Below are 27285 nucleotides of genomic sequence, written 5' to 3' on the forward strand. Positions count from 1 at the left end.
CGTGCAGTTAGTAACCGACAAGTTTCTGGTTATAAATTATTTCCCAAATAATTATACCTTATTTTATTGATTCATATGCTCCTCTGCTGAAACTTTTTCCATTACAAATCAAGAAGTTACAGAAATTATTCAGTATTGTGTCTGTAGAGCAAGAGCCATATATTCATAAAATACATAATTTTCAAATATGTGGTATTATCCGAACTGTATATAAATACAGCAGGAGATAACTCCTGCTTCCTCACTATACTGTCCACTGTCAAGTTCCTTAGGGCCAGGCCTGGTGTCCCCTTATGTGGCCTCCCATCCCTACAGGACACATTTTTACCCTATTCATGCTCCACATAGTGAGTCTGTCCACAGATCCCTGGGCTGTTCATGGGACAGGACTGAGGTGATGTCTCTTGTAGAACCACATAGAGGAGGATCACGTCCAGAGCAGTGATGAGTCCACAGTGACCCATGGCCAGTTCTGTGCAGGAGGCTGATTTCATTCCTCTTACCTGATTCCTCTCTGGTTTGGAGAGTCCTCTTCTCCCAGAAGTTCCCTCAGCACTGAGGACCAGGGAGCGCTCTTCCCAAACTCTGGGTAGAAGCGGTTGTGTGCATTGTAGAGGATTATACACTGGACATCCCTCAGAAATCTCTGCCAGGCCTGAGTCCGCAGCAGGGAGCAGAGGGCCTAGCCTCCAGGACCAGGCTCCTTAGTGTCAATGGGCCTCAGTAAGCAGTGGAGTAGAGACCACAGGGCAGTCCCACCACGCTCCCTGCTGGTTGCAGAGCACACACTCACCCTGGCCCGAAGACCTGAGTCCAGCTGATTTCTGCAGCTTGCCAGGTCCCTGTCTATTCTCACATCTCTGATCTGATTTCTAGAGACGGCGATTCCAGTATATTGTACTTGATTCTTTTGTATCTCACTCTCGAGAGGTGTTCTAATCTCAGGAGGTTCAGGAATGTACATCAATGGCAACTATTTTCACCCCAGAGAAGACCCTACACACTTTGAACACTTCATTGGTCTGTGATTTGGGTTGAACATTCATTGTTAGTTTTCCATCAGTTTTGCTTCCAGATAAGAGTTTTTACCTACTGTGCCATAAATTGCGTAAACAACTTCTTCAGGTTGTCATAAGAGAAAGATTGCCTGGGAAGCCTGGGTAGCTCAGCAGTTGAGCATTTGTCTTTGACTAAGGCGTGATCCTGGGGTCCTGGGATCGAGTCCAACATGGGCCTCCCCACAGGGAGCCTGCTTCTCTCTCTCCCTATGTCTCTGACTCTCTCACTGTGTCTCTCATGAATAAATAAATAAAATCTTAAGGAAAGACTGCTCTAATAGCTACCTTGACAGAAGCATGATGTATGTCATTTTGCAGATTCTATGTTTACAGCACGCCACACTGTCAAAAAATAGAGTGTAATGGAGGAATCAATTCTCAGACATTTATATCTGGGCTTCTATCTTTGCCTCTCCCATGTGAAGTAACTTCTTTTCTGTCAACACTGCACCAACATTATTCAATAGATTTGCCACCATGGGGCTTTCCAGGGAATTTTGGATGAGGAGGTAAATATTACAATTTCTTGATCCTATGGTGTATTTTTACCAAGTCCATGCTTATGTAGGCAAATGACAATTTTCCTGGTACTTAGTTTGGTGAATTGTTAGCAGATGGTCATACACCTGACCTGTATGTTGTAGTTCATTTGCTCAAGGACATTGTCTTCTGTGCTCAGAATATGCTCTATGATCCAGCCGCTCCCTCTGGTTTCTTCCACCAGTAGCTGGGGGCTAATCATGTCCTTTCTTCTTCCCTGCAGGAACCCATTGAATCCAGGCCATGGGTGTCACCTTCACCAAGATTGAAGTCTGTGTTTTTCTTTTGTTCTGTCCTAATATCAAGTGCTTAGTTCCCAACTCCTATTTGATCAATTCACCCTCCAAATATGAAATGTTCCATAAGCAGATGTTTCTCTGTGACTGTCTTTGCCTTAGATCTATTCCTCTTTTTTTTTAATTGAAGTTCGATTTGCCAACATATAGTATAACACCCAGTGCTCATCCCATCAAGTCATCTATTCCTCTTCATGGGAATCCTATTCCAGTGAATTCACACATTCATCCAAGAAACTGGTGTTGAATTCGTCCTTGGTGTCAGGCTAGGTTTTGAGCTTCGTGGATACAGTAATAACACATATACACAAAAGGAAAAAATTCAAATTTGGGACACACAGCAAAGACAGTCACAGAGAAATATCTCCACGTGGTTGGTATTACCTAACCAGTGATCATCCTGAGAGCCCACTGACTGCTTAGAACCCCTCACCTCCTACAGAACATCAACAATGACCTCCTCCATGCTCTCTCTGCAGCTTGCCCTTTGCCTTCACATGTCCCTGCTCCATTCCAGGTGCCTGAGTGCAGGTGTCCAGCCCTGCTCACCTGGTGCTGGTTTCCAATGCTCTAGGGAGCTTCCCAGGTATGAGCAGAAATGGGCTCCTGTCCTCACAGGGAGCAGAGAGAGGAGAAAGAGGAAAGCTACTCCAGGTCAGTAGATGACTAATAAGCAAAGGAGGACTGCATACAAGGCTTGTGTTGGTCAGCAGCAAGACAAATAGATCCTCACACACATCCAACTCTTATGTTTATGAAGATGCCTTTACTATGTTGAGGCCTGTGTACAGCACATCAACACCACATCACTATGTCAAGGATACATTCTTGGAGCACAATCTGGGAGCAGCTAAGTCAAGCAGAACCCACCATCCACAGACAAGGACAGAGTTGAATGGCCTCAGAGTACCTGAGTCCAGCTTCTGGATCAGTCTGTGTTTACAACTTTTTACAATATTCCCCAGCAACTAGCAATGCAGTTCATCCTGTGTCCTGTCCACCAATTCTCATTTTATTTATTTATTTATTTTTAATTTATTTATTAAAGATGTTATTTATTCATGAGACACACAATCATACACGCAGAGAGAGGCAGAGACACAGGCAGAGGGAGAAGCAGGCTCCATGCTGGGAGCCTGATGCGGGACTTGATCCCAGGACTCCATGATCACACCCTGGGCCGAAGGCAACACTAAACTACTGAGCCACGCAAGGATCCCCAATTTACTCATTTTTAATCTGTACTTAAGAATTTATAATTAGGGGGTGCCTGGGTGGCTCAGTTGGTTAATCATCTTTCAGCTCAAGTCATGACCCTGGTGTACTGGGATGGAGTCCTGTGTTTGGCTCCCCACTGAGCAAGGATTCTGCTATGCTGCCTCCCTTCTCTTCATCTTCTCTTTCACAAATAAATAAACAATATCTTAAAAGGAAATAATTTCTTATTAGGGCTCCAGTTAAGAGGCAGATGATAAACTGCTGGAAGGGATGGTACAGGGGTAAGGCCTGGAAGATGCTGGTTCTTGGGAGACAGTGACCACTCTCCTCACTTGACCTGTGACGACATGGAGGAGGGAGACAGGATCCAGTCCATGGTGGAGACACCAGCTCTTGGGCCTTCAGGCCCCACCCAAGCCTTGGATCCCAGGTCTTATACCCTCCGCACAGTGTTGAGATGGGCTGGCACCTTCGTACCCATCTGCTTCCTCCAAGGTTGGTATTTAACAAGAGTGGAGGTGCAGACTGAGAAGTCAGTTCTCTCAGATTCGCAGCCTGTGCTTCTCCCTCATGGCTGCACACGGACTTTATCTCTCACACGCAGACACGGCCTTCCCAGGTGCCTGCACCAAAGCCTGTTTGTGGAGCTCACCTGCAAGTGCTTGAAAGTTCTCAGGCCCCATTTCTGATTTCTCAGGTGTCCCCCCAGGACTCCTGCCCCTCTGTGTCCCACCACGGAAAGAAGCCCCTGAATCCACTACCCTGGAGTCTGCCCAATGCCCTGTCCCAGATCTCATCTTCCATGGAAGAGTCCTTCAGCTCACACTCACCAGACACCTACGATGTGCCTCCCTTGGTCCAGTCCCCATCCTTGGCTCTGGGGTGAGAAGGGAAGCAGAAGATCCAGTTCTGCCCCATGAAGGCTCAGTTCTTCCAAGGACTCACTCCATACAACTAGTTATCCATGTGGAGAGTTGCCCTCCTCAAGGAGAGGAGACACTTCTGGTCACAGAGGAGACCCCCTTCTCTTGCCTCTCAAGACAGGCCCTGATGTGGAACCCCAGAGGTGGCAGGTGTGACTGTGGACACTCTGCAGGCAGGGCAGTGGTTCCTACTCACTGCCCCTGTGCTCCAGCCAGGGCAGCAGACATAACTGATCACAGATGTCATCAGATCACACACCTGACAGATATGAGCAGGGTCCTGACCCTCACAGGCCTGTGGGGACATAGCTAGCATCCCTCAGGATCTTGAGCCTCCCAAACCCACACTGCCCCCTGATGGCAGGAAATGTGTCCACTCGACCTGGAAGGGCTCCTGCCTTGAAGCCAGAGCCCAGGGCTGCTTTCTGCACACATTCCTGCCCTCCTCAGAGCTGCCAGTCTCAGTTTCCAATGCGGGGAGACCCATGGATTTGGTTTGGAAACATGCCAGTCAGGAAAGGCGGCTGTGGTAGGTGAGGGGACGTTGTGAACAGGCCTGGGACCCAGAGGGAAGGGAAAACATATGAATTCTGCTAAAATATCATTGTCGCTGTGGGCGACACCATTCTTACAAAAGAAGACTCGCTGTCCGTGCTTATGCTTGAAAATAAAAAAAATCACAGAAGGATAAATGTAGTGGTCTGACGAGCCTGCCATAGAAGATGACTGTCCACACGTTCAACCCCTTTTCCTCCGTAGACCCCAGGGACAGCAGATGTCTGCCTTCTCTTGGAAGATTTGCCTCTTCTAAAATGTGATTACACTGTGATCCTACTATGAACATATGTTTTATACGTGGGTCCCTTCCTGGGTAACATCTTAGTCAGTCCCAGCTTTGGGTGATTAGATACAAACTTGGAATTAATATCCACATGTGGATTTCTAGGCACTTGCAGTTTTTAATGATTATGAATGAATCTGCTGTAATTATTCACATGGAGGTTTCCCTGTGACAAATGTTTTGGATGTATTTATTTAATCTTACACTGGCATCTATTTAGAAAACACCCCAAGATTAGAAACTGGTCAGTGCCAGTTATACTCATGTAGATAATAATATCAGATTAAAATAAGGGCTGACTTAGTCTTCAAGCACTTCATGGGTACAACTGAGGTCCCATGATATTTTCAAGTGCAAAATAATTTCTTTCATTTAATTCTAATCACAAATTAAAAAAATGAATATAATTCAGCTGAAGTAAGTGGTCCCCAGCTGATAAAGACAAGAAATTTTTGTTTTCATGAAGCCTCTTTGTCTACAAATGGGCTGCTCTGAGTAGCTTTGAGGACAGGAGGGACAGGAGGAGCCTCATTTGCATGTGGTTCCCCTGGATGAACCTTGGACCATGGCGTCAGCAGCAGGAGGATAAGAAGCAGAAAGACAAAAAATAGGCATTCCCCTGAAGACTAATGGGAGGATAGCATAGCATTGAAACTTGAACAAATAGGTAAATGACCAAGGATAGGAACCCCAGATTCCTCAGATGTCAGGTGAGAGATGAACACAGTGGGCTTACCACTCCCTTGTCTGTGAAATGAGGTCAGAGAGATTCTGTGTCCCAACCAGATGGGAGCCATAGCCCTTCTGTGTCTTCTGAGACCCCTTGTCTAGGAAGGGGCTGCTATGAGTTCTGGGGGAAGGGAGGGAAGGAGGAGCCCTCATTCCCATGGGGTGTCCTTGGAGATACATTGGCCGATGGTGGCAGTAGCAAGAGCATCAGAAGCAGAAGCCACAGGCTGAGCCTCACCAACACATGGAGACCCATTCTGGCAGATGAGAAAAGGGTTCTGATCTCAGTTCTGACAAGCCAGGGGATCTGCATGAGCCCTGAGATGCTGTCACAGGAGCTTTAGTTGGGGGCCTCTGTCCTCGGCCCAGATGGCCAGAGAGCCAGAGTTGCTGTTGACCAGGTGCTCCAAGGGTCTAACTATCATAGTAGATGAGAATTGGGGGCCTATTCATGGGAGCTTTCGGTCTCAGGACACATATTGGACATTCCTGACGTGTCTTGACTCAGATGCAGTTGAATTCTGTGCCCCTGGTTCTTCCTTTACATCCTGGACTCTGTCCACTGTCTAGACAGTCCCTGGCACCAGGAATTTCAATTCATTTTGATAAAATTCCCCGTATGTTGCTGCCAAGGATAGGGTTGGGAGATAGATTTTAAGCCCATGGGGACAGAACTGTATGCAAAATTCTCTGCGGTGAGCCTCAGATCTGGATTTCAGCCAAAGAGAAAGGAAACAGCTGACTTGGCCAGGAAGTCTGGGCAGCATAAGGAGCTCCACTGCTGTGAGAATAGCAGATTTTTCTCTAACAGCCCAACAGGCCTGGATCACTGGAGAAGCACTACTAATCAGCCATTTTTCAGTCTGGAGCCCGGAGGTGGTCAAGGAGCCAGTGATGCCAAAAGCAGAGCCAGAAAATTGATTGGGGACCTGAGGATCAATGGCTATTGCTATAGATAGGAGTCTGGGATCTGTCCTTGTGAGATGCCTGTACCATTTCACACCATAATCACCAATACTGGGACTCTTCCAGGACAGGAGAGGGTGACCCTCTGGCCAGGGGCCCAGGCCCTAACAGTGGCTGAGTCAGCACAGAATGGGCCCACGACCCTGCAAGGAGGAGAGACCTAGACAGGGCGTGCAGGCCTGGTGAGCAGACCTCAGGATGGATGTGGTCGTGTAGGGGGGCAGGAACCTGATTCGGGACCCTGGATCCCCTCCCCCAGTGCAAGATGGGGGACAGGAGTCCTGCAGGCCTGATCCTCAAACCAGGCTGGCTCCCAGGGCTTTCCCTGCAGCGTCCCCGGAGCATGTGGGGTAGTGAGTCCTCCCGTCTGCTGCGAGTCCACAGGGGTGAGCCGTGTGTCTGATGAGGTGAGACCTGCCCCTCTTCATGTCCCTCAAGGGAAAGTTCAGGGAGGATTGAGGACAGTGAGTGTGTGTTGGGAGGGATGTTTGCAGACCTTCAAATCCCAGGGGGAGGAGGAGTCACAGAGGAGAACAAGCTGAATGTCCAAGGTCAAGCTGCAGTGCCTGGACATCAGGTGTCATGAAGAAGTGGGGATGGAGACGAACCCCAACCTTTGTACCCATCTGCACACTCCCAGGACCCCAGACACAGGGAGGCAGAGTTGGCGGTCTCTCTCATCCCTTCATCCCCCTGGGGGAGGAGCACTGCATTCTGGTCACTGCTCCCCACTCCCACTTCCTCTTCCTGATGTCATTGAAGGGCCTGGATGGACTCCCCTAAGGTCTGGGAGCCTCAGGCTGACAGCGGGTGGGCCCTGGACCTAGACACATGCAGGGGCTGCCTTCCCAGCTGCAACCATGCCATGGGCCCCAGGGACAGGCACCCAGCCTCCTGCTGCCCCAGCCCTGATCCGCCCTCAGTGAGATGAGTTGACAGGACCCCAGAGCAGAACTCCAAGGACTCCAGTGCTGTGGGTCCCCTACCCATTGGGCATGGAGGACAGGCCACACCCAGGTCACATCCAACCTTCCTAAGGCTGCACCTCATGGCCCCAAATGGTTCAGAAACCCCTATTGTGGCTCCTCCCTCTGGAGTGTCTCCATGTGTCCCCACTGCCGCTCTTCTTCTCTAGGATTAGAGTGAAGCATGTGGTCAGCCCATCCGTCCCCAGGGCAGGAAGCAGATGGACCAAGACATCAATGATGCTGGCCCCATGGACTCTGGCGTCTGTCACCAAAACCTGGTCTCTCTCTGTCTCTCTCTGTCTCTGTCTCTGACCCCAGCCCCTTCCTCTGTCAGCTGAGCCTCTGTCCACACTCCTGATGGGGAGGCCACAGGCTCGCTCTGTCTCTATGATGACCTCTGTTTGTTGCCCCAAGTGTGTTCTGTAATTTACAGGCTTATAATTAGTCGACCCTTACTTTTACAAGTTTCCTGTGTTGTAGCTGAAGGACCTCCTGCAGTCGTCACCAGAACCACAAGGGCAGGTGCGACCTTGACATTGGTTTTGGAGAGGCCGAGACCCTCACAACACAGGACCTTCTGTTCCTGAAGGGACAACACTGGCTCCCACCATCTGTGACCATGGAGGTGGTGGTTCGATCCCAGGAAAGTCTCCGACACATCACAATGACTGACCCTCAGCCCAGGGGACACACAGTCATCTGGACTATGGGGCTCATGTGCAGTATCTTTGCTCGCTTTTCAAACTGTCTATTCGATCTTCCTCAGGTCCCCTCCTTCCTGACCTCCCCGTTCAGGGACACAAGGTCACACCTCCTTGGATCAGTAGATGGGATGATGTCACCCTGTGCCCCATCACAGCCCCCAGACTCCTAGATGACATTCTCTGCCTGCACAAAGGTGCTGCCACTCTGGGGTACAGTTTACTGAGCTGTGACAGCACAGCAGTGTGGTGTGGCTGCTGTCACAGTGCCATGTAGGAGAGTGACATCACCACGAATACAGACACCTCACACACTCACCCTCCTCCTTCCTCCACCTGCTGTCAATCGCTGGCCTCCTTACCACCTCTAGATTCCCGCCTCTTCCAAAATATGATGAAATTCCACTGATGTGGAATGTAGCCTGTGGTATGTTCTTCTTCTCTATGAAATGTGCCGTTAGGGGATCCCCAGATGGCTCAGCGGTTTAGCACCTGCCTTCGGCCCAGGGCATGATCCTGGAGTCCCGGGATCGAGTCCCATGTTGAGCTCCCTGCACAGAGCCTGCTTCTCCCTCTGCCTGTGTCTCTGCATTTCTCTCTGTCTGTCTGTCTCTCTCTCTCTGTCTCTCATGAATAAAAAAAAATAAACAAATGTGCAGTTAATACTCATGCATATTTTTGAACTTCAAAACTTATTTCCTTTAAATGTTGATTAATATCACCCTTTATAAATATTCATAATGATGGAGGATGTTTTTCTTACCTCAAGTCTGATCATTTTATAAAAAGCTGGTCTAAAAATTAGTGTGCAGATTTTTATTGCTTTCACCTGAGGTGAATATAAAAAAATTTCCATAAACACATCAGGATTTTTCTCTAGAAAGATTTTTTTTACTTTATATAATTTTGAGTATGGCATTGATTTATGTGTTCAATACAACATCAGATAATGAGAACTAGTCATCTGGTTGAAGCTAAGGGAATAACAATCCCAGCTGCACAGAGCGCTGACATGTGCATCAGCAAGCAGGGACGTGGCTGAAGGACCATGACAGCTTCATGACTTATGAGTGTTTCATTTACTAAAACATCAGTAGATGATAAGTGAATGTTCACTAGTCTAGAAGAAACTGTCCCAGCTCATGAGGACAAAATTTTCGGTATTGTTTAAGACTCGTTGTGTACAAATGGGGCTAATCTGAGTGACTCTGAGGTCAGAGACGATGAAGGAGACTCCATTCCCAAGAGGCACCCCAAGATGCACCTGGACCCGCACATCAACTGAAGAATAAGCAGAAACCCAGGGGGAGCCTAAGCAGGCAGCTGCTGGGGCGCTCACTCACTTTGCAGATGGGTGAGTAGGTTTTTGTCTCACTTCCCCACAGGCCTGGAGCACCGTGGGAGCTTTGAGACTGCTGTCATAGGATGAGCAGTAATAATCAGCCTCGTCCTCAGCCTGGAGTCCAGCAATGGTCAGGGTGGCTGTGCTGCCTGATTTGGAGCCAGAGAATCGATCAGGGACCCCCGAGGGTCGAGTATTTGTATAATAGATGATGGTTCTGGGACCTGTTCCTGGGAGCTGCTGGAGCCAGCCAACATTATATCTACCGATGTTGGAGCTGCTTCCAGTGCAGGAGATGGTGACCCTCTGGCCCAGGGACCCAGACACAGAGGCCGGTTGAGTCAGCACAGACTGGGCCCAGGACCCTGCAAGGGGGAGAGACACAGAGAGGGTGATGCTGGGGTCTGGAGACAAGAGAAGGATGCAGGACGGCGCACATCCTCCCAGGCCCCCTTCACAGTCTCCACATCCATTCACCTGTGAAGTGAGCGAGGAGGGTGAGGAGCAGAGGGGACCAGGCCATGGTGGAGGTCTTCACTGATCCTGCCTTCTGTGGTCCCACAGCTGAGCAGAGCCTCCCCTCATCTCTCCCTTCCCCTCTTCATCCTCTGGGAGTGGGAGGGGCCCTTCCATGCAAATGAGACCCCAGTTGTCTGGTCCCTCAGTGGCCCTGGGTCAAGTCCCTCTGCTTGGGGATATGAAGGATGTGGGCAGGGGAGGGGAGGGGCTGTGTAGAAACCTGAGGTAGGGAGGTCCCAGCTGTGAGCCCTGAGCAGAGGGCACAGGCAGTGCCTGGTGGCAGGTCCCAGCTATAATCACCCCTGACTCTTCAGAAATGGACCCCCTCACCCCCTGGTGTCCAATCCCAGATACTCTGTTGTGTGACTTGGTGATCAGAGCCCATCTAAAACAAAGGGTACCTCCCCACCGCTCTGTCCACTGCTTTAGGGCCAGGTCAGGGTCCCCTTATGTAACCTCCTATAACCTGAGGACAAACTTTCTGCCTTACCTAGACTCCTCAGGAGTACATGTATCCACAGCCTCGTGGGAGTTCTTGAGTCAGGACTGAGGTGGTCTATGCCAACTCCTCTGGGATCAGGATCAAGTCCAGAGCAGTGACGGGTCTCTATGGACATTTGGAACCTTCCGTGTGAGATGCTGTGTTCTCTCCTGTTATGTGACTCATCCCTGAGTTCTAGACGATTCCTTCCTCGGAGGTTTGTACATCAATGAAGAGACAGGGAGAAATCTGTCCACATTTGAATTCATTCCTAGCAGATAATATACTGAGAATCTTTGTCACCTGTCTCTACTTGCGCTTGGTTGTCACAATAGTTTCCCACACACTGTGGGCAGGGACTCCCTCCTAGGGATTCTTCCCAGCACATGGTCACAAGACTGCAGGAGCCCAGCCAGGTGAGGCTGTGTGTGCCGCTGACATCAGAGCAGAGGGGTAAAGACGCTGGAAGTTCTTGTCAGACAGGAGTGACTGCTGAAGTTGCTGTGACAGAGACCAAGGGACAGAGTGATGTGTGAGTCACCACTTAGTCAACTGTGCATTTAAAATGGATGTGGCTTTTTACACAATATTCCTCTCAGTAAGATTTTTTAAACTCAGTGACAAAGTCATTGTGAGGCTGCAGGTGGAAACATTATCCACCTGTCCCAGATCTGTGCTTAGTGAGAGGGAATATGGATAGGAACTCTGGCTAAGGAATTGGATGCAAAAACAACTATAAAAGAAGGCCTTCTGTTCTTGGTTGAAACGGAGTCTACAAACTTTTTATGAAATCCACTTTCTATTTTTGGTCATAAGTTTAGTATTGTGGGTTTTATTCTATAAGCAGGAAAGTCCAAAGTGATGGCTAAGGAAGCTCAAGGAGAGCCTATGCTTACAAAGTTCAGAGTGGTGTCAGGCAACGAATCACCAAACACACACAGAGCTTCCAGGGCAGAGCAATCTGAGGTCAGATTTGACTCTGGGGTGGACACAGCTGTAGTCCCTCTGCCTGGTATCCAGCATGTTCAGGACAGATTTCTTGCTCATTCAGCCACCCATGACTACAACGAGGGACTTCAAATACCCAAGGCCAGATGCACCCAAAGTTTATGTCAAAGGTTCCACATGTGAGTGGTGGACACCTGGAGATGAGACCATGTGGTCCAGAGGTGGGAAAGAAATTTTCTCCACAGAGGTCCAGTCTCTTTGAGGTGTCAGGGGGGTGACTCAGGGTGTGACAGTCCAGCCCTGAGAGTACAGGGAGGGTGTGTTCCACGTCACCATGGACTCTGAGAACCTAAGAATAGTACTGACGCTGGGCTCCCAGAATCAATATACTGATCAGCCTCGGGTGCTAACTGGAGCCCAGGGATGGTCAGGGGATGATCTGCCCATAGGGACAGAGATGCCTTTGGGTATCCTGAGAATCAGCCTTGTCCCAGGAGAGCAGGTGTTCAGGGCACATCCTGGCTGCCCCACTGACAGGATGTTGCTGGTGTTTCCTGGTGACTGGGAATCTGCATTCTGGAGATTGTGACCTTGAGGATGGTGGGTGAGCACAGGCTTACTCTGAACTCTGGAAGCACAGAGAAATCCAGAAACTGCAGAGCCAAGGATATTGTACAGAGAAGAGAGAGAAGAGGCCATTTTGCCCCCTTTTCTACTTGTGACTTCTGATGGATGGTTCTCCCTGGAGCTGATCCTAGAAATAAAAGGCAGGTGTCTGAAAGATCGTTTCCTGGAGGGGGATTTGTTTCTGGTGGTGAGGACTCACATGAGAGGAGAACTTGCAACAATCTGAAGTCCAGGTTTTGTTGGGTGAGATAAATCTGTCCGTTTATCTCATCTATCCTTGATCCAGTGAATCCCATAAGAAGGACTTAGAGCAAAATCCTAGAAACGGAGACTTTTATTCGACCCAGTGGATCTCCAGGTGGTTTTATATTGTCGCCCAGGGGGATCCCTGGGTGGCGCAGCGGTTTGGCGCCTGCCTTTGGCCCAGGGCACGATCCTGGAGACCCGGGATCGAATCCCACATCGGGCTCCCGGTGCATGGAGCCTGCTTCTCCCTCAGGCTGTGTCTCTGCCCCCCCCCCCCTCTCTCTGTGTGACTATCATAAATAAATAAATAAAATTTTAATTATATTGTCGCCCAGGGTATCTGGAAATTACCTATGCAGTGAGGGAGGAGTGTGAGGAACAGGACAGAGACAGCGCAGACTCTGGATCCTGAGCCCCACGTCCAAGCCTGGGCCTACGAACCCATTCTCTGTGCTCTCCTGATACTCACATTTTGGGGGAGGTTTCTCATGCAAACTTTCCTCTTTCCTAAGGTTATACAAGCTCCTCCTTTGACTTTAGCCAGGGCTCCAGCTGAGCATAAGAGAATATAGGAGTCAGGGGTAGGGCTTCACCCAGGAGTGACACAGGAGCACCTGCAAAAGGCCCAGAGACAGACACTCCCAGGGGATGTATAAGGGAGCACCGCTGCTCTCTGGTGCTTGCAAGAGACATGTGGACCTTGGGCTGAGCTGGAGCCCAGGGCTCCTGTTCTGCATTCCTCCATGCTCACTGTTCTAGTCTCTTCAGATTGGCTTCTTTTACATGGAAGTCTCGCCCATGTCTTCCTCTGCCCTGAAAATTTATGTATTTGAATTGGTGAATCACATTCCATGTATGAACATACTAGAATTTCTTTACCCATTTACCATTTTCAGGACATATTTGTTGTTTTCTAGGCTTAGCAATCATCAATAAAATAAGAATAAATATTTAGGGACATATTTTGGGTGAACAGAAGTAATTGATTTATAGAATTACCTAGGAGCATGGATTTTTATTATATCTCTAAGATTTTGTTTAGCTCTGCAAGAAACTGCCCAGGCATGTTCCAAAGTGGCTTGGGCATTTGGCATCCCCCCCCCCACCCCCAGGAGTGAAGGAGAGTTCCTGCTGCCCCACATCCTGGGCACCATCTGATGTTGATGTTGTATTGAATTTTAGTCATGCTGATGGGAGTCTGGTGCTACCTCACTGCTTCGATGTGTAATCCTCCCGTGAAACATCATGTGGGAAATCTTTACACATGTGCAATAGTTCTCTGTGTACATTTTTGTAAGGGGTCTGTTCACATCTGCTCACTGGGAAAACATGACCCAGCACCCATGAATTCTGGAGCTTGCAAAGCTCCAATATGAAAAGAAAGAGAAAATCAGTATCACCAAGATTCCAGAACTCAGGGAATTCCACTAAATTCTTACAATGACACCAGGAGATAGGCAGGGCCTGGGCAGGGGGCCACATGGTTCTCCTGGGTCACACAGCTGCCCTTCTTCTCATTCCAGCCTAGCAACAGTGAGGGTCATATCAGTTCTGAAATCCATGTAACTGTTTTTTCATTGGGAGATGAATATCTTCAAAAGGAGGTATTTTCATTGACCTTTTACACTTAAAAAATTCTGGACAATCAATAATTCTCTTTCTAGCAAGATACAAAGCATTCGTAGCCCAATTCTGAGCTTCTGTTGGTCACAGGCAGGGACAGGGGAGTGATGGAATAAGACGTGGAGGATAGACGTTAACACATGTCCCCAGGAAACAGAAGTTCTCTGTGTGATAATGGGAGTATGCTGCTCTACAGCAAGGATGACCTATCTCTCCTCAGGCAGCAGCCCAAGGTGGTCGAAGGTGTTTTTGTCAACACACCTGGATCTGGGAAATCAGGCTTGAACCCCTGGCTGGTCTCTCAATGCTGTTCTGGGTCACAATGTAGGATCTCTGCCTGGGAGCTGTGGTACCAATGCCAGGGTAACGCCTGTGTTTCTACTGTTCTTGTGCAAGAGAAGGTGGCCTTGGATCTTGGCTCATCAAGAGGTTCCCTAGGGAAGGGACACATGAACTAAGCAGGCCTCCCTTTAAAAAAATTATTATTACTATTTTTATGTATGCAACACAGTTTCATTGCACTCAAATGCAACCTAATAAAGTAAACATCAAGAAAATACTAAATGAACACTTCTTCCATTTTTCGTTTTTTATCTGTAAAGGAAGACTTTTAATGTTCCTTTTTTTTCTAGAGGAAATGTATTTAGCCTCAATCTATAATCCTGATCCAACAGACATTTTGTAATACGAAATATCTGATTTTGGTTTTTTGTGAACTAATGCCTCCTGAGTCACTCATATACTTACTCGGTGTTAGGATTCACACAGGGAAGGAAATCAATCCAGACCCTTCCCATGCCCATCTCTCCATGGCAGGTCAGCATTTATACTGCTCTGGCCTCAGGTGTTTGGCCATGAGATGTCAGTAATCACATGATATTTGTATCCACACTGGATGAAACAAAGTGTATGTGTCCCTTCCTCATCTGGGTCTCTCACTGGACCCAGCACCACTATAGTGTAGCCCACCGGGGTACTCATCCTCGTCCTCAGGCTAGGCACTAGGAGATGGTCACGTCAGGTTTGTTCCCAAGAAGGGAGCCTGAGAAATCAGTATTTATTGTTTTTATTATAAATAAATGCTCCAGACTTGGCCAATCTTTTCCTCGATCCAGTACGGATAGTGTCCTGTGCTGGAGGCATTGCTGAATGTGACTGTCCCTCTTGGGGACATGGCCATGAAGGCTCCTGAGTCACCACGATCTAAGAATTGGTCGCTGAAATGAAAATAGAACCTTTTTAGGAATGAAGAAGAAAGGCAGAGGGATTCCTCCTAAGGATGCATCTGAGATCCCCATGAACAGGGGAAGTGACTGAGGAGGGGACGGAGAAGGAGAGAAGTCAAGATCATGGTGTGGAATTTCCACAGATTCCCTGGCCTTAAAACTGGCTCTGGTCTCTGGGATGTCTCTTTAAAAAAAAAAAAAAAAAAGATTTATTTATTTATTTATTTATGATAGAGAGAGAGAGAGAGAGAGAGAGAGAGAGAGGCAGAGACAAAGGAGGAGGGAGAAGCAGGCTCCATGCCAGGAGTCCGACGTGGGACTCGATCCCGGGACTCCAGTATCGCGCCCTGGGCCAAAGGCAGACGCCAAACCGCTGAGCCACCCAGGGATCCCCGGATGTCTCTTTTTTATTTAAGTTTTTTATTAAGTTTTTCTTTACATTTCAATTAACACAATGTGTAATAGGAGTACAATTTAATAATTCAAGAGTTAAATAAATGAGCCAGTGCTCATCACAAGTGCACTCCTTAAGCCCCACCACCTTTGTAACCCATCCCTCCACCCACCTTCCATTTAGTAAGCATTAGTTAGTTCTCTAGAGTTAAGGGTTTGTTCTTGTTTTCCTCTCTTTTTCCCCTATGATGCATTGTTTCATTTCTTAAATTCTCCATGAGGGAAATTATATGGAATTTGTCTTTCTTTGATTGACTTATTTCACGTAGCATTATATTCCCTAGCTCCATCCACATCTTTGCAAATGATAAAATGTGACTCTTTTTATGGTTCAGTAATATTCCATCATATATCATATATACACACACATATATATAACTTCTTTAACCATTTATCAGTTGGGCTCACTCTGGTATTGCTCAAAATGCCACTATGAACTTCGGGGAGCATGTATTCCTTTGAGTTAGTATTTTTGTATTCTTTGGGTAAATACCAGGAGGGTAATTGCTGAATCACAGAGTATTTCTATTTTTAACGCCTTGAGTATCCTTCAAACTGTGTTCCAAAGGATCTACATAAGTTTGCACACCCATCAACAGTGCAAGACGTTTCCCTTTTCTCCACATCATTGCCCACACCTCCTGTTTCCTATGTTGTGTCTGTTAGCTGTTATGACTGGTGTGAGGTCATGTCTCGGTTTAGTTTTGATTTGTATTTGGGATATTTCTTTTATCTCCTCCTCGGCTCCAGAGATGAAGGGCATGCTTGGTGGTATATTGTGCAAATAGGAGCCCACAGAGCCATCTGATTCGGGATCCTCAGCCCAGCTAGTAGCTTCCATCCAGGGAGGAGTTCTGGGGTGGGTGAGAGCTATGGGTTTGTCCCCTGGGAGGAGACAGCTGCTGTCATCTCTCCCTCTGGCAGTGAGCACCAGTGCAGGGCCCAGGCAGGTGGAACCATTTCAGTGGGTTTCAGGCCTGGCCAGCTCTGAGCAGGTGCACAGCGCCCCCTGCTGACAGCCTCAGCAGATCAGTCAAGGTGGTGGGAACTGTGCAGGAGGAATAGAGCCCATTTTTGGTTTCAACAAATAAGCAAGAAAACAAACAAATAAGAAGTGTTAAAAAAAAAAAAAAGAAGTGGTACCTACTCTTGAGTGCCTCTGGAGAGTTTCCTTTCTGCCAATGACTTCTGTTATCTTTTTCAGGTCTAAAATTTCCATTTGGTTTGTTTTGATGATTTCTCTTTAATTTCTGCATTTCTATTTTTTCCATTTGTTTGAAGAGTGTAATTTTACACCACATGGATTTTATGAGAGTTGCCTAAAGCTACCTGTCCAATAATTACAGCATGTGAGTGATCTCAGTGTTGGTGTCAGTCGAGTCTCCTTTCTCATTCAGGATTTTATTTTCCTGGTTCTTGACATGTCATTTTTTTTTATTGGATCCTGGGTATTATGGCTATTATATAATGAGATGCTTGGTCCTCAGTTATTTTTCTTCAAACAAGTGATCCTCCCGCTGAGGTGCAGCAGCAAGGGGAAGGGTGTTCATGTCAACTTCCAGGTGGCTCGAGTGAAAATGCTTACCACTCTGCTGCTTACTCTCTGCTGAAGAAGGTGGGGCAGTGATTGCCACCTCCCAGCTCCCATCAGGTGGGGGTGTGGGACAAGCTCTTTGCTGGGCCCTGTCAACACCATGGTGGGATACACAGGACTGAATGGAGCTGCTTTCCTTCCGGGAGGGGATCTTCTGCTCCCCTCTGCATTCCTTGTCCTCACTGATACCAGAGAGTGGATTGTCAAATGCAGGTCCAACTCCCTTGCCTCCTGCATCATACTTCAGTGTTTTCAGGCCCAGGGAGAGCCCAGGCTCACTTCCCCAGTGTTTAGACAGTCACAAGCAATGGGTATATGGCAACAAACCAGCTTTGCCATGTACCACTGCATTCATTCTCCCTGCTGAGCAAGGGAGTTCTTATGATCTCCCCAGTATCTGCCAAAATCATGGGTGAGAAAACCTGGAATGCAAGCTAGTCACCTAGGCCTGCCTTGCCCAGAATTGTTGATGTTCCCATGCGATGGGGGCTCAGCTATCTCCTGAGTAGCTGACACCATGGCAGGTGGGTATTGGGACACTGCCTGCTTCTGCCAGGAGGATATGGACACCATGTCTCTGCTGAGCAATAATGTGAACTGTGCATGAGGCACAGTTTGGGGATTCATTAGTGTGTGCAAGTCATGGGCAGGTTTGTCCAAATATTTCCTCCACTCAGGCCAACTTATCTCCATATCCTCTGACCAGAGGAGTTGCTGCTTTTGGAGTTTTAGTGTTTTCTGGTTTGATTTTCTGGATCTCAGCCCTTGAATGTTTCTTGGTTGGAAGAACCTACAGGATCTTGTCTTACATGTGGGGGACCTAATACAAGAAAAGGAGCCAGGGCAGGCACTGTTGCATTTTCCTCAATTTGTCTGAAGTCTTCCTTCTTCCTCTTTCTACATTCACAAGTGTTCGTATGCTTGTTTGTTGTAGTGTGTCAGGACATTTCAGTTGTAAGAGAGAAGACCTGCATGAATGGGAGCACTTCCTACTGTCCAGTTCTGGGGATCCTCATAGTGCCCGTTCTGAATTCTTTCTTCCAGGCCATGATGGTGGGGATCCTGCTGACCTGCTAGAAGGGAGGAGATTTACCTTAACTCTCAAGCTGTGTAAATAAAAGACAAAGAACCTGATTGTTATTTTCACATTACTCTTTACAGTGTAAAGAAAAGCAAATACATTCCATAACAAAGAACTCAATGTGAAAAGTTTTGCATGCTGGCTGGAAACCAGTAGAGCACAAATGTCTGTCTTTCTGTTCTTAAATGCAGAGGAGTGGAGAGAAGAAATTTTTATTCCTTTTTTCTTTTATTTGTGTGTAGAAATTTTATTCTGTAATAAGTTTATATTTACAGAAATAAATACAAATACAGGATAGAGATCTCTATGTTTCACCCAGCTTTTTCTAATGGTAACATTTTGTGTTGTTATGATATGTTTATAAAAACAAGTATTTACCAGTGGTCTGATAATCCTGAAAAAATTGCAGACTCAATCTGGATTTCAAAATTTGTTTGTTTATTTATTTATTTACTTATTTATTTACTAACTTATTTTAACACTGTTTTGCCTAAAATCAATCCAAGTAATAGCATTGCATTTATTCATAAGTACATACTAAAATCCTCCAATCTATGAATTTTCAGGCCTTCTCTGTTCTTCATTTTGGGAATTTAGAGACAGCTGGTGTGGTATATTGTAGAATGTCCCAGAGCATGGGTTTATCTGATTTTTTCTCATGATTACATTAATATTATGGATTTGGGGAAAAATAGCACAGAGGTGAATTGATGTTCTTAATGCATCATTGGGAAGATGTGTCATACTAACATGACATATCATTGAGAGTATGGGTGGGGACAAGGCACATTCGGTGCTATTTTATTTTATTTATTTATTTATTTTATTTATTTTTTGAAGATTTTATTTTTATTCATGAGAGACAGACAGAGAGAGAGAGGCAGAGACACAGGCTGACGGAGAAGCAGGCTCCATGCAGGATGCCTGACACGGGACTCCATCCCTGATCTCCAGGATCACACCCTTTGCTGAAGGCGCTGCTAAACTGCTGAACCACTGGGGCTGCCCCATTTGGTGCTATTTTAAATGATTCTTTTTCTGTTCATAATCTATCTGATATCAGTCTACTGGATTTTGGCCATTCTGATAAGTGTGCAATGGTAGCTCATTCATATTTGCATTTGTTTTCCCTAATGATATATAGTATGGACAGAATATCACATTTTTATATGAAATCTCCCTATCTCCTTCTGTGAAATATCTGGTAATGTCAACTTAATTTTTAGCCACGTTTTTTTTCTTGTGCTTTTTTTGAGAATTTGAGAAATACATTGTAAACCGTCTTTCTTTCCTTCCTTCCTTTTTCTTTCTTCCTTTTTCTTTCTTTCTCTCTCTTTATATCCTTTCTTTCTTTCCTTCTTATATATATTTGTACCTGTATATTTATGACTGCTCAACTCTCCAGAAGTTTGGCAATTTATCTGAAATATATTCTGTCTCTGGTTTATTGATTTTCTCTGTTAGGTTTTATTTTTGTCATTATTCAGGGGAAATGGGACACATCTTCTCTAAGAGACATTTCACATCACATTTTCCAGTCATCCAGATCACACTAGAAGTGGATCCATACCAGTCATGGCACCAGCTGCTCTCCATCAGCTCCCGTGTTCCTGAAACCCCAAGTGTCTGTGTTCTGCTCCTATAATCTTTGCCTATGAGGTTGGCCAAATGTGCCAGTGTTTCTAATGACTTGGTGAAGAGGAAATAACTCTGCTCTGGGGTGACACCAGGGATGGTAGTAAAAGTCCTCAGGATGATCCCATCTCAAGGCCTAGAGAACACACAGTCTGAATCCATACATGCTACAAACGAGCTTCCAAACAAGCCATTTTGTTCAGGCCCAATGGATTGAGGACAGAACTTCTCATAGGACCCATGCGACAGCGCCCCCTGCTGCGCTAACATGCTTAGCCCACCATCCCCTCTGACACCACCCAACACTCCTGGAATGGTGTCCAGACTGTGCAACTGGGCCATTTTAATGTCACTGCCCAGGAATGGAGAACGAGGAGTTGCCCTTGTCAACTTTAGCCCTGACACATATTTTCAAAAAACTAATGGTCTCCAGACAGTTAAATACATGATAAATTACATTGTGCTCTTATTACCAGATATTTCAGAATTATCTGTCACTGAGTTTGCTTCTTCCAGGTGCCTCAGGTTCTTACCACTCTATCATCATCTCGAAAGAAGTAAGGGTCATAAGGTTCTCAGGGTACCAAGGTGGTTCACACCTTGTAATAATTCTATGTGAATTCTTCTTTCATTTGAACATTATTGTTGTTGTTGTTGTTGTTTTCTTGTTGCTATATAGATTTTTCCTGTCAAGTCTGCATCCCTCACTGCTAAGGCTTTTTAACCTATATTTTCCATGACAATATAATGCCATCGGGGAAATGTGTCTTCCACTCCTACTGATTTGTCTGAGATCAATTTTTCCCTTGAATGTTAGCCAGAATTCTAATTTGTTTGTCCCTCTGGTATACTTAGTATTTCTAGGCTCATTCTGTTACTTACTCAGCATGATGATTCCTATTAAGAGAACCTTACCATAAATGGATCTCTCCTTACTTTGCATGGGTTCTTCAACCTCCCCTGCACTGAAACGCTCATAGTCCTGCACTCTAATTACATTGGATCTTAACCTAGAAATATTGTTCAGAGTTCCATGGAATTCATTGGAGTTGTGTGTCTAAGATCTGAGTCCAATAAGCAGCTATTGTCTAACATCTTGCCTAACAAGGAACCAGAGAGGATGAGCAGTAGACAGTGAACGGTTAAAGCAGGGCAGTGTCCAAATGGCAGGATGACACCAAGTGTGTAGATGTATTTGGATGAAGGTGGTTGAAGCTTCACTATATTAAGTCATCCAATCCATTGCCACCATGTCCTCTCACTTATTTAAATCTGTTTAATTTTTGGCAATCTTTTGTAGTGATCAGTTTATAATTTTTTCCTACTTGTTATATTCCATCCTAAATGTTTTATTCTTTTTGACACTATCCTAAATAGAATTGTTTATTAGTACCTTTTTTGGGCTTCTTCATTTTGGATCTAGACAACACTACCTGGTTGTGATAGGGCATTACCACTTGAACTCCTGTGGGAGATACTAGATAGATCTCATTGAGGATTGATGATAGAGTTTGTTCCCTATTTTGGAAGAGTAGGAACAAGTAACGAAACAGGAAAGAATATGAGAAGGAAGCTCTGCATCCATGACCTTAAAATAAGCAATCTCACATGATTGACTGTATGCACAGGAGAAAGCAGATGACTAAATAAAATGGCTGTTGCCTTGACCCCTTATGGGGAAAATAGAAAACCCTAAAGCTTTTCTTTTTTTCCCGTTTGACATATACCTGATTTATGTTTTCTAGAACCTATGTAATCATTTGTGAAACATGTATTTCACAAGGACCAAGAATTCTCCGGTTGATGCAGACGAAGTAGTAATACTTCCCCAGCTCTGACTTCCTCCTCCAGCCTCTAACATCTCGCCCATCTCCTCACTGGACCATGATTCCCCTTCTCTGAGAACAATGATATCTACGGAATAACCCTCAAAATCTGACGCACACCTAGGACTGCTGGATTATTTGAAGATTGATTTAAAAAAGGTATATTTCATTCCAATTAGGCATCCTTATTGTCTATTTACGCTGGAATCGTGCAGTGAGTAACTATAAGTTTCTGGTCATGAATTATTTCCCAGATAATGATACCTTGTTTAATTGATTCATATGTTCCACTACTAAGACTTTTTAAGTTACAAATAAAGAAGTTATAGAAATTATTCAGTATTGAATCTCTAACTACGACCCAGATATTCATAAAGCACATAATTTTCAAATACGTTGTAATATCTGAAATGTATATAAATATCTAAAATACATAGATATAGATGGGATATGACATATGAATAACAAAAAGGTCAGAATGTGAAAATAAGGGTAATTCGTGTTGAGGAGGACAGGGACCATCTAAGTGAGTCCTTAGGGGAGGAGGTTGTCAAAGAGCAGCAGTCCTCCTCTGAGATGTGTGGGTCTGTCCCACCTCTGAACTCTCCAAGTGAGGAAGGATCTGAATGAGGATTCTAGGGAAGATTCATGGACCTTCAACAAAATTAAGGTTCCCTTGCAAAGGTGCATCTTCTCTATATGAGGTAGTGGCCTATCCCCATACCTCTACTCCACATGTTTGCCCGTCTCTGCTTCTGGTCTTAGACAAAGGCACGTGTAAGAAGGAGAAGTAGGGGACAGAATTATGAAACTCTGTCATAGAAAATCGTGGTTCAGGGAAAGGCCCTCTCAGTTAAAGAATTGCTTTATTAATACAAAATACACAAACTATTAAGTGCTAAGAAATTTAAACATCTAAGTCATAGCAAACAGGTGGCAATTCAACATCCAAGGTCGACAGAACACTGGGAGACTGCAACAGATTAGATTCCCAGGATAGAGAAGGCATCTTCAGGGTTGAAGGGGGACCCAGGTACAACAGCTTTTCAAGTTCCCTCTCCTCATCAAGGATCATGAGAGGCACTCCATTCAAGGGGAGGTATCCAATCTGGTGCTCTTCAGGCAGGTCAAAACTCTCAAAATCTAAAGGATTGAAAGGAAAGAATTTTTCTATTTCTGGATAGGTGTCATCTGAGGCAGGAACAGAGCTTTTTGCTTTGACAATCTTCTCAGTCACTTTTTTGCCAGAGAAGGTTGGCTGCTTCTGTTTGAGAGGTCCATTAGTCTTCACTGAATTTTCTGTGGCTCTGTTGACAGTTCCCAAGGACTTTCTGGCAACTTTAGGTAAGGCTGCTTGAGCATCAAACATTTTGCCTATACGTGGTGTTGAAACCTGAGATCTCCCATCTAAATCTTGGACTGGAGGCCGAGACCCCAGCTTCAGCGCATCCTTGGGAGCCGCACGGGGGCCTGGTTCTCTGTTCTCCTTATCAGCGAAGATCAGGGTAGCCATTCTGGACTAGCACCTCGCGGTTCACCCCGTCCAGACCGACAGCCAAGCTCCTCCGAGACTGAGCCTGTTGAAGAATGAGAGAGGCGTTTTTCATGAAATACCAGTTGGAGGGGAGATTTTCACCCTGTACTCTGAAAATGGAGGTGATTCGTGTTTGGAGAACCAAATCAATAACAGAGGGATAGGAAGTCAAAAGTTACAAGATGAGGGATCCCTGGGTGGCGCAGCGGTTTGGCACCTGCCTTTGGCCCAGGGCGCGATCCTGGAGACCCGGGATCGAATCCCACATCGGGCTCCCGGTGCATGGAGCCTGCTTCTCCCCTCTGCCTGTGTCTCTGCCTCTCTCTCTCTCTCTCTCACTGTGTGCCTATCATAAATTAAAAAAAAAGTTACAAGATGTCCAGGAGAGGAGAGAAGGTTAAGCAAAAAGTGCAGGGTGAGGGAGAACCATCTAAGGCAAAGGCAATGGACCTCCTCTGCCTGGATCATTGCTGGTTCTGGAGCATAGAGTCCTTGCCCCTCCAAAGGAGAGCTATCTGAGGAACCTGTGGAATGTGTTGGAGTGAATGGCTGAGGGCATGAGGAAGCTAGATGGATACAGAAAACTGGGGAGAAGATTGATCCTTTCAAAGCTCAGGCTACTGTCAGGTCAGAGAAGCCCCTGTGAACTGAACAACTTGCCATCTGCCACTCACCTTAATCTTCCAGTTTGAGGGAACTCCCCCGCACTCCTCTCAGGACACCCCCAGTTTTTCTTCCCATCACAAGGGTCCTATCCTCAGTTGCCCTCTCTGACATTCGGTTACCTGAACAAGGACCTTAATCATGCTGACTTTGTAGTTCCTGGATCTCATGTGTGCAGAATAGAAAAAGGAGGGTATTCTGGAAACCCACACTGTGGACGGGTGCCATGGTGGGCACCACGTCCTGTAAGTGAGGGCAGGATCTGCTCTCTGAGCTAAACATGGGTAGCAAGTGGTGTTCTCCTGTGCATTTTAGGTCGCAATTGTGCATTGAACCATGAAGGAAATATGACAGCCTCCTGAGCACCACCATGAGATCTGCAGACAGAGTTTTGCTCCTTCTTTCCTTTTGCTCTTGGGAATGGAGTGACACATGACATATGGGGTCTCATTCCCCACGACTGTTCTCTACATAATTCTGAACTGGTGAGGGCTCTAGTCACAGGAAGAAGGAAGAGAAGACATAGGTTTCCATGTGGGTTGAGAAATGCCACCATCCAGTTTCACCAGGGGGTTATAGAGTCACAGCAGAGGAGAGCCTCAAATGGGTGGAGTCATGCTCAGAGTCCCACTGAAGCAGGTTCAGGCCCTTCTCACATGTGAAGAAGGTGGGCATCAGTCCTTCTAACTTGTCAGTCTAATGGCCCAGAGTGCTGTGGTGTCCACACAATCATGACCTGTATTTAAATCAAAAAAGTGCTTCACAGTCAGGTTTTTCAATGACAAAATAACATAAACCTCTTGAAAACTTTTATTTTTTTTTAAATTTTTTTATTAACTTTTATTTATTTATGATAGTCACAGAGAGAGAGAGGGGCAGAGACACAGGCAGAGGGAGAAACAGGCTCCATGCACCGGGAGCCTGACGTGGGATTCTATCCCGCGGCTCCAGGATCACGCCCTGGGCCAAAGGCAGGCGCCAAACTGCTGCGCCACCCAGGGATCCCCTCTTGAAAACTTTTAAATGAAAATGTATGATATGAAAATATGGAAATAAGTAATGAAATGTGGACAAATATAAAGAATGATAAAATGGGTTAATACTAAATAACAGGTACACTTTATTAAGAAGAAAAAAGTCCAAAAATGCTTAAATAGACCAATTTCTTTCGAAAAAAATACACAATGTTATTAGGAACTATTCCTCAAAAAGGCATAAGATACAGGGAGCTTCAAAAGAGTAACGAATGAAAATAAAGATACAACTATTCAAAATATTTTGGAAACAGGCATAGCAGTCCTAAGAGGGAAATACGTCGCAATATGAGCATCCATCAAAAATTTTGAAAAAACCCAAATACACAAGATAATTTCACACCTAAAGGAACTGGAGAAGAAAAGCAAATAAAACATACACCAAGCAGAAGAAGAAAGCAGAACTCAGTGAAGTAGGCCAGAAGAACTGTAAAACAGATCAACAAAGTGAGATGTTGGTTCTTTGAAAGAATTAATAAGAAGCATAAACCATTAGCCATCCTTATTAAAAGAAGAGAAAATGACTCAAAATAAAAAAAAAACATGAACGAAAAAGGAGAGATCGAGAGTAGGGGCAAGAAGGCGGAAGAGTAGGGTCCCCAAATCACCTGTCCCCACCACATTACCTAGATAACCTTCAAATCATCCTGAAAATCTACGAATTCGGCCTGAGATTTAAAGAGAGACCAGCTGGAACGCTACAGTGAGAAGAGTTCGTGCTTCTATCAAGGTAGGAAGACGGGGAAAAAGAAATAAAGAAACAAAAGGCCTCCGAGGGGGAGGGGCCCCGCGAGGAGCCTGGCTGAGGCCGGGGCGAGTGTCCCCAGGACAGGAGAGCCCCGTCCCGGAGGAGCAGGAGCTGCACCAACCTTCCCGGGTGGAAAGGGGCTCGCAGGGAGTTGGAGCAGGACCCAGGAGGGCGGGGATGCCCTCGGGCTCCCGGGGACACTAACAGACACCTGCGCCCCGGGAGAGTGCGCCGAGCTCCCTAAGGGCTGCAGCGCGCACGGCGGGACCCGGAGCAGCTCGGAGGGGCTCGGGCGGCGGCTCCGCGGAGGGGGCTGCGGGGCGGGAGCGCGAATCCAACAGCGCAGGCCCCGGAGCACAGGGCGCCGGGACACAGCCCAGGATCCGGCCTCCCCCGGGACAGGCAGAGGCCGGGAGGGCCCAGGACAGCAGGACGCTCCTGCCCCGAGCTGAGCAGATCAGCGGCCCCGCCCCGGAGCCTCCAGGCCCTGCAGACGGAGAGCCCCGATAGTTACTGCGGGAGCTGAATCCAGGCTCCAGAGCTGGCCCAGCCACTGCGGCTGTTCCTCCTGGGGCCTCACGGGGTAAACAACCCCCGCTGAGCCCTGCAGCAGGCAGGGGCAGAGCAGCTCCCCCAAGTGCTAACACCTGAAAATCAGCACAGCAGGCCCCTCCCCCAGAAGACCAGCTAGAAGGACAAGTTCCAGGAGAAGTCAAGGGACTTAAAGTCTACAGAATCAGAAGATACTCCCCCGTGTTTTTTTTTTTCTTTTTGATTTCTGATGGCTTCCCCCACCCTTTTTTTCCCGTTTCTTTCTTTTTCTTTCTCTTTTTCTTCTTTTTTCCTTTTTTTCCTTTTTCTTTTTCTCTTTTCTTTCCTTCTTTCTCTCTCTTTTTCTCCTTTTCCCAATACAACTTGTTTTTAGCCACTCTGCACTGAGCAAAATGACTAGAAGGAAAACCTCACCTCAAAAGAAAGAATCAGAAACAGTCCTCTCTCCCACAGAGTTACAAAATCTGGATTACACTTCAATGTCAGAAAGCCAATTCAGAAGCACTATTATACAGCTACTGGTGGCTCTAGAAAAAAGCATTAAGGACTCACGAGACTTCATGACTGCAGAATTTAGATCCAATCAGGCAGAAATTAAAAATCAATTGAATGAGATGCAATCCAAACTAGAAGTCCTAACGACGAGGGTTAACGAGGTGGAAGAACGAGTGAGTGACATAGAAGACAAGTTAATGGCAAAGAGGGAAACTGAGGAAAAAAGAGACAATCAATTAAGGGACCATGAAGACAGATTAAGGCAAATAAATGACAGTCTAAGGAAGAAAAACCTACGTTTAATTGGGGTTCCCGAGGGCGCCGAAAGGGCCAGAGGGCCAGAATATGTATTTGAACAAATCCTAGCTGAAAACTTTCCCAATCTGGGAAGGGAAACAGGCATTCAGATCCAGGAAAT

General features: G+C 46.3%; 1 protein-coding gene and 1 gene segment (V, D, J or C); both read right to left on the minus strand.

The window, feature by feature from the left end:
- Positions 1–9579: 9579 nt before the first annotated feature.
- LOC129508300 (immunoglobulin lambda variable 1-40-like) lies at positions 9580–10124 on the minus strand. The segment is given in 2 exon segments: positions 9580–9947; positions 10060–10124. Coding segments are annotated over 2 exon segments (414 nt in total).
- A 12566-nt stretch (positions 10125–22690) lies between these two features.
- Positions 22691–23354, minus strand: LOC129508162 (securin-like). Its single transcript, XM_055323146.1, has one exon. The coding sequence runs from the start codon at positions 23352–23354 to the stop codon at positions 22749–22751; it is 606 nt and encodes a 201-aa protein (XP_055179121.1). The 3' UTR covers positions 22691–22748.
- Positions 23355–27285: the final 3931 nt, after the last annotated feature.

This window comes from Nyctereutes procyonoides, unplaced genomic scaffold (assembly GCF_905146905.1).
Source record: "Nyctereutes procyonoides isolate TBG_1078 unplaced genomic scaffold, NYPRO_anot_genome, whole genome shotgun sequence".
NCBI lineage: Eukaryota > Metazoa > Chordata > Mammalia > Carnivora > Canidae > Nyctereutes > Nyctereutes procyonoides.

Excerpts from the sequence above, each read along its gene's own strand:
- LOC129508162 (XM_055323146.1), bottom strand. The coding sequence starts at position 23,354 with ATGGCTACCCTGATCTTCGCTGATAAGGAGAACAGAGAACCAGGCCCC.